The sequence below is a fragment of the Amborella trichopoda genome, chromosome 10, assembly GCF_054954075.1.
Source record: "Amborella trichopoda isolate Santa Cruz 75 chromosome 10, AtrichopodaSantaCruz75HAP2 v2.0, whole genome shotgun sequence".
In the NCBI taxonomy this organism is placed as follows: Eukaryota; Viridiplantae; Streptophyta; class Magnoliopsida; order Amborellales; family Amborellaceae; genus Amborella; species Amborella trichopoda.
In genome coordinates this window covers 12,692,357-12,699,780 of record NC_142345.1, presented here as the reverse complement: position 1 = coordinate 12,699,780, position 7,424 = coordinate 12,692,357, and the positions used below count along the sequence as shown (strand labels likewise).

Sequence of the window (7,424 nt, the reverse complement as noted above, 5' to 3'; positions counted from 1 at the left end):
GCACCATTATCAGTTCGAATTTGGCGAACCTGATAATGAAACTGAGTTTTAGGTTTCTGAGTTATATTTCATCAAATATGTCCATGTGCATCTTGAACAGTCATCAACAATGATAAGAAAATAATGTGCCCTAGACTAAAAAGCAGTGGAATATGGTCCCCAAATGTCACAATGGATTAACTCAAAAGGAGCATCACATTTACTTAAACTAGAAGGAAAAGGAAAGCCAGATTATTTTGCAATAGTGTAAACATCACAAAAAGGAACATCACATGAAGAAAATGAAGACTAGAAAACTTATTTCGGGATGGATGACCAAGCCTTTTGTACCAAATGATAGGAGATATGGTAGCTAGCTTTGTCACTATGGCAACAACAGGTGGTTGGGTGAAGTAGTACAATCTATCACGCATTTCCCCCATTCCAATCAACCTTCTCGAGGTCAAGTCCTGAAAGATACAAAATGCAGGAAAGAATGTAATTGCACAATTAAGAGAATTGGTGACTTTACTCATAGACAATAAGTTGAAAGAAAATTTTTGAACACACAGAACATCTTCTAATTCAATGGAAGGGAACAAAGAACTTTTACCAATATGTGTTACAACAGTCTTACTTCCATTGGGCAAGCATACTGGTTTGTTTTGATGGCTGCTAATAGGTAACATTGAATAGGATAGATGGGGTGTGAAATGGTGGGATGCTCCAGAATCTATTACCCATGAGTTATGAGTAGTTTTAGAAGCAGAGAGATAGGATAACATACCTGCAAAATTTGTATTGAAAGCCTGGGAATCAATTCTTAATAGAGACAAAAGTTTTTGATATTGGCTTGGTGAGAGAAGAGGTAACGGTGGTGTTCCTCCAGACTGTGAAGTGTCGTGAGAAGAACTGGCAGCAGAGTTGGCATTATTAGCTTGTCTTAAGTTGCCATTATTGGCTTCTCTTCCTCCCTTTTGGTGATGATTTTGATGTCCATTTAGATGTTGTTTCATATTTCTTTCAGGATACCCGTGAATATATAACACTTGTCACGAGTGTGGCTTGGCTTTTTGCAATGGTCACACCAAGGATGTTCTTTGAAGCAGCCACTGTGAATATCATAACACTTGTCATGAGTGTGGCCTGGATTTTTGCCATGAACACACCAAGGATGCTCTTTGAAGCAGCCTTTCACTTGACTGTTGTGGGAACCATTGACGACGAAAGCAGCAGCCTCGGAGGAAACTAATTGGTTTACTTGCAGGCCCTTGTGTCTTTCTTGTTGAAGGATGAGAGTGCAAACCTTCCCGACATTGGGCAAAAGTTCCATTAACAGGATTTGAGTCCGAATAGTCCCAAAAGATTCATTTAGGCCCATCAAGAATTGATAAACTCCTTTGCTCTGTTGATATTCTTGAAGTTCCTTAAAAGATCCACAAGTATAGGTAGAGATCTTCAAATATGAAGTCAATTTGTCCCATAATACTTTCAGAGAAGAGAAATAAGAAGTAACTGACATATGTTCCTGCTATAAGGTGGCAATGGAACGCTTGATTTCCTAATTACGTGGCCCATTCTCTTGGGAGAAATGGTCCTTATGATCAAGCCAGAGATCTCGGGCTGTCTCAGTGATCACTACGCTGTCAGCAAGATCTCGCACTAGGCCATTATACAGCCAAGACATAACCATCAAATTACATCTTTCCCATGCTTGAACTTCAAAAAGTGGAGCAGTTAGTTTGGGAAGAGTACCATCCACAAAACATAACTTGTTTTTTGCCCCAAGAGCTATTTTCATGGCATGTTTCCAAGTGCCAAAATTATCACCAACAAGAGCTTGTGAAAACAATAACATTACCTGGATTATCTGACGGATGCAGGTAATAATGAGATTACATATCGGTGACGATATTTTGATTGTTGTTTTGCTCTTGGTTGCTCGTTGTCATGATGGACGACCACGCATAAATGATCTGAGAGTATAGTAGTAATACTTCTAGAAACACATAGAGAATCTTTAGAGACTTGCGGTTGGTGCTTAGAGACTGCTATCAAAGTTTGACCATTGAGGGAGAGAGAGAAAGAATGACAAATATTTTATTGGATCTTCATTACCAAGATGCCATGGGTATATTTGATGAAATATAAGTCAAAAACCTATAAATTCCTTCATCATTTGATTGACATGGTGAAAACTCAGTTTCATTATCAGGTCGCCAAATTCGAACTGAAAATGGTGTTGAATTTTTATCTAATGTCATGCAAAAGTTTTTTAATAATTGTGGCATTATGCACCAAAAAACTTGCATCCATACTCCGCAACAAAATAGCATTGTTGAACGTAAGCACCGCCATCTCTTCGAGATTGCCCGTGCTTTACGGTTTCAAGCAAATCTACCCATCAAATTTTGGGGTGAACGCATTCTAACGGCTTGTTACCTCATTAACCGAATGTCAACACCAGTTCTCTTTGGAAAAACCTCTTATGAAGTTTTCATGAAAAAGCCCCCCACCTATGAGCATCATAGAGTATTTGGGTGTCTTTGTTATGTGCACAACAATGACATCCAATGACATAAGTTTGTTCTGCGCTCAAAGCCGTCATATTTGTTGGATATCCTTTGGGCCAACAAGGATATCAAGTATTTGATCTAGATACTAAAACTATTTTTACCAATCGAGATGTCATTTTTCTCGAAAAAGAGTTTGGGGATGAATTAAGGGATCTTGTCTGATAAATTGTAGGGGGCTTGATCAGGTTTGAAATCCGGAACTTTCGGCTTGTCTGTGATTAAAGAAAAATCGTCAACTTGGTTGCTCTGATACCATGTCAAGTTGGTTTGAGTTTTGAATCACCGATAACTTTTCATTAATGGAGAGCTCAAATATATACATAGTAAAACAAAACTGTTCTCTAATGAATAGGGATACAAATATTACATGGTTACAACTAAAAAAGGACTCAGTCTCTCTAATTTGAAATGCGAAATCTGGATGTGTTGGCTTTTCTAACTGTAATAATAGAAATCCAAGCAAAAGAAAAATCTTTGAAATCGACTTGAATGAATGAGTTCTTTCATGAAATTGAAAACAAGTGGTAAATGAATGTATGAATCAACTGAGATTTTTTGCTTTCCGTAAAGAGTTGGTTTTACAAATAGGTGCAAAGGTATGTCTAATCAAATCGGGCACATCAAAATTTTGATAGTGAGAAAAAATGTCTTCATTGCTTTGATACTTACATGCCTCAACAGTGAAGGGCTCCACATACACCGGGCCACATCATGTCATGCTATTCCTAGAACGACAAAAAAAAACAAAGAAAATAAAATTTTAGGTCTTCACATATGGTATTCAACGTTTTAAGTTTGGTATTTTTCTTATGAATGTGCCCTTGGCCATTCACTATGAAATCAAAGGTTTCTGGCCTGTTAATAGTTCGAGAAAAAAATTGACAGTTTACTGTCGAAATGGCATATCATTATATGGACATGGCACACAAGAACATATAGAATGCTTATTCTGACCTTCTAGCCATCCTTTTCATATTAAGACAACCATTCTTTCTTGATGAGGTTACTTCTTAGTCATTTTTACAAATTTCCTTTTTATGGTTTTTAATCTTTTACAGAGCTTTGCAATGCCAGAGACAACACTAGGACTTTTTACAGAGCTTTGCAATGCCAGAGACAACACTGGGACTTTTTCCTGATGTGGGGCATCTTACTTTTTGTCCAGGTTCCCTGGTTTCTTTGGTATGTTTTCAAACTTAAACATGGTTCTATTTTATTTTATTTTTTGTCCTTGACTTATTTTTTCTAGGGAAAAACAAGAAGAACCATATGAGCTTGCAATCACAGCTGATATAACATTAAAAACAAAGTGAATTTATCTAAGTATCATGTACTAATTTATGAATGAGCTTCCAATGTTGCAATGTAAAACTAAGTAGTATTTATGCTCTCCTTTGCTTTACAATAGAAATATCTCATATTGGGGATTGAAATCAATATAAGTGCCACAAATCAAAGAGGCAAGCCAACAGATCGGTCAAGACTCACGAAATCCACTTTTCTGCTCTCCTAAAAAATGCCTTATTGCTGCTACTAATTGTCTTTCAACACAAATCAGGATAGGCCATTGAGGAATGTCTACATTATTGTCTCTATTACTTCATGTGATATGAATCTCCTATGCTTTGGAAGTCTAGAAGTTTCTTCTATTTTATTGTGTTTCACATACACATATAGTTGTGAATGTTAGATCGGCCCAAATTCAGTCTGAGACATTGAGCTTACACTATTCCATCAGTTCATAGGCTGACAAGATATATATATATATATATATATATCTAGAGTTAATAACCCCTCAAAATACAAAAGTTCACGTTAGAAGGGGCTGTGATGGGTGTATTTATCAAAATAATCATTACTTTTTTATTAAAAAAATTATTTAAATACGTAACTTTACCATTAAGCAATGAAAAATTTGAAATTTTCACAAAAATGCAAGGACATTATGGAAGTTAGTATCCTGAAACTTTATTTGTAGAGTGCCCCTTGTTCTTTACTTAAAATTTCAACTTTACCTCTTATGGAGATGGCAATAATACCCTTTATCTTGTAGTAATATTTACAAAATTGCCCTACAAAAGTAACTTTCTTTAAAAAATAGACTATAAAATTAATAAATCTACCCTTAACAACTCTCTCTATCTTGAACCTTTGTAATTTGAAGGGTCGTGAAGTTTAAATTATCCCATATATATATATATATATATATATATATATATATATATATATATATATATATATATATATATATATATATATATATATATATGAAAAAAACAGAGATTAGCCCACTAGCTTATATGAACATATGAACCCAACGGCCCAGATTGAATCTAGGCTGATCTGACGATCATGGATATCCAATAGTGTTTCAATTTTATTTTTTTTCTACAAATCCAAATCACTTGAATTTTTAGGTCGGTGTTCTTCTCATCAATGCGCAATAATAAAAATATATAAGAAAAATTATTCGTGAAAAATAAATTGACCAAAATACCCCGAATACCCCTCGAATATTTTCGGGGGTATTTTGGTCAATCTATTTCATGCAAAATATTTTTTTGATATTCTTCAAATATTCACCTATTTTTTATAAATATATTCACTTATTTTTTATAAACATATATTTAAAATTTCAAGTGATTTGGATTTATAAAAAAAAATTAAATTCAAACACTACCGGATATCTGTGAACGTCATATCGGCCCAGATTCAATCTTGGCCGTTGGGCTCATATGTTCATATAGGCTAATCCCAGCTTTATATATATATATATATATATAAAGCTGGGATTAGCCCACTAGCCGACCAACGCGGACCTTAAAACTGGGCTCATAAGTTCATGAGCTAGTGGCCTAATCGCAGCTTGTTCCTCTATATATATATATATATATATATATATATATATATATATATATATATATATATATATATATAGGTGGGTTTTTATAGAGTTAACAACCCCTTAAAATACAAAGGTTCAAGTTAGAAAGGGTTGTGATGGCTGTATTTATTAAAACAATGGCTATTTTTTTATTAAAAAATTATTTAAATAGGTAACTTTACCATTAAGCAATGACAATTTGAAATTTTCACAAAAATACAATGGCATTTTGGAACTTAGTGTGTTGGAACTTTATTTGTAGAGTGTCTTTGTCCTTTAGTTAAAATTTCAACTTTACCTCTTATAGAGATGACAAAAGTATCATTTATCATGTAGTAATATTTATAAAATTGCTCCACAAAAATATCTTTTTTAAAGAAATAGACTACAAAATTAATAAATTCAGCCTCACAACTCTCTCTATCTTGAACCTTTGTAATTTGAAAGGTTGTGAAGTTTAGATTATCCCATATATATATATATATATATATATATATATATATATATATATATATAGGAAAAGTCTTCCCAATGCCTATAGGCGAAAATAAACAATGGTTTCGCCACATTCATCACCATCCAAAGTTCATCGCACGGTCACGATTTTCTGGTAGTGTATATCTTAGTGAGGTGCACCTAATAAAAATATAAAAAAAAATAATTCACGAAAATCAAATTGATCAAATACCTCTTAAAAAATTTAGGGGTATTTTGGTCAATTTATTTTATATAAACTATTTATTTGATATTTTTTCTAGATTCGTCTATTTTTTATGAACATACACTCCAAATTTTAGATCATTCTGATTTGTAAAATAAACATGAAAAATGAAACACTGCCGGACAATCGTGACCGTGCGATATACTTTGGATAGTGATTAGGATATGCTAAATTACTGTTTATTTTTTCCTATAGGCGTTTTGTAATATCTTCCATATATATATATATATATATATATATATATATATATATATCTGGGCAAGCTCTCTATGCTCCCCTACAGCATAAAACTTATATACTCCCCCTTATCCAACCGTCCATTCTGAATGGATGGCTAAGATTGCTCTAATAACAAGTCACATCTCTACACTCTTTTCTTTTTAATTTTTTTTCTGTAAACTATTTTGTCATCAAATTTGGGACCATTCCTCTATTAAACTTGCACTAGTGAAAAATATAAAATAAAATATTTTCAATAAAATATTTTCAGTAAAATAAAATAACCAAAATACCCCAAAAAGTTTCAAAGGGTAGTTTGATCATTATATTTTGTTGAAAAATTATTTTTAATATTTTTTATGAGTGCGCCCAAATGAGAAGATGGCACGTGCCAAATTTCATATTCATACAATTTGTTTTAAAAAAATTCTAAATAAAATACTTTGAGACGTCGGATCTAAGATCAAACGGTGACTGGCTCTATTTATTAAAATTGGACGGCTGGATGCTAGGAGGAGGATAGAACTTCTATGCTGTAGGAGAAGTATAACACATTTCCTTATATATATATATAATCCTGTGAGTCAGTGGGATCACAAGAAAATATGAGCTCAATGGCCCAGATTGAATCTATGTTAATTTGATGATCACAGATATCCGGTAGTGTTGAAATTTTAATTTTTTTTTCTACAAATACAAATCACTTGAAAATTTAGGCATGTGTTCTTCTCATCAGGCCGCACCCAATAAAAATATATATATATATATAAAAAATCTGCAAAACAAAATTGATCAAAATACCCCCAAAACTTAATGGGGGTATTTTGGTCAATGTTTTTCATGTAAAATATTTTTTTTATATTTTTTGATGATTCAAATATTTTTTATGAACACACGTCTAAAATTTTAAGTAATATCGATTTGTAGAAAACAAACTAAAATTCAAATACTATCAGGTATTCGTGATCGTCAAATCGGCTCAGATTCAATCTAGGCCGATGGGCTTATTTTTACTTGTGAGCCCACTAGCTCACAGGATAATTTT

At 33.1% G+C, this 7,424-nt stretch overlaps 1 protein-coding gene across 1 annotated transcript; it reads right to left on the bottom strand.

The window, feature by feature from the left end:
• Positions 1-405: 405 nt before the first annotated feature.
• LOC148780059 (uncharacterized) lies at positions 406-1,837 on the bottom strand. The gene is made up of 5 exons (XM_088850540.1): positions 1,549-1,837; positions 1,286-1,467; positions 1,012-1,125; positions 767-788; positions 406-449 (listed from the first exon to the last, which is right to left on the bottom strand). The coding sequence occupies exons 1-5, from the start codon at positions 1,835-1,837 to the stop codon at positions 406-408; spliced, it is 651 nt and encodes a 216-aa protein (XP_088706666.1).
• Positions 1,838-7,424: the final 5,587 nt, after the last annotated feature.

Excerpts from the sequence above, each read along its gene's own strand:
- LOC148780059 (XM_088850540.1), bottom strand. The coding sequence starts at position 1,837 with ATGTTATTGTTTTCACAAGCTCTTGTTGGTGATAATTTTGGCACTTGG. Across the intron at positions 1,126-1,285 it reads TTTTGCCCAATGTCGGGAAG|GCCACACTCATGACAAGTGT; the intron begins GTTTGCACTCTC and ends GCAAAAATCCAG. Across the intron at positions 789-1,011 it reads CAAGTGTTATATATTCACGG|GCTTTCAATACAAATTTTGC; the intron begins GTATCCTGAAAG and ends ATTGATTCCCAG.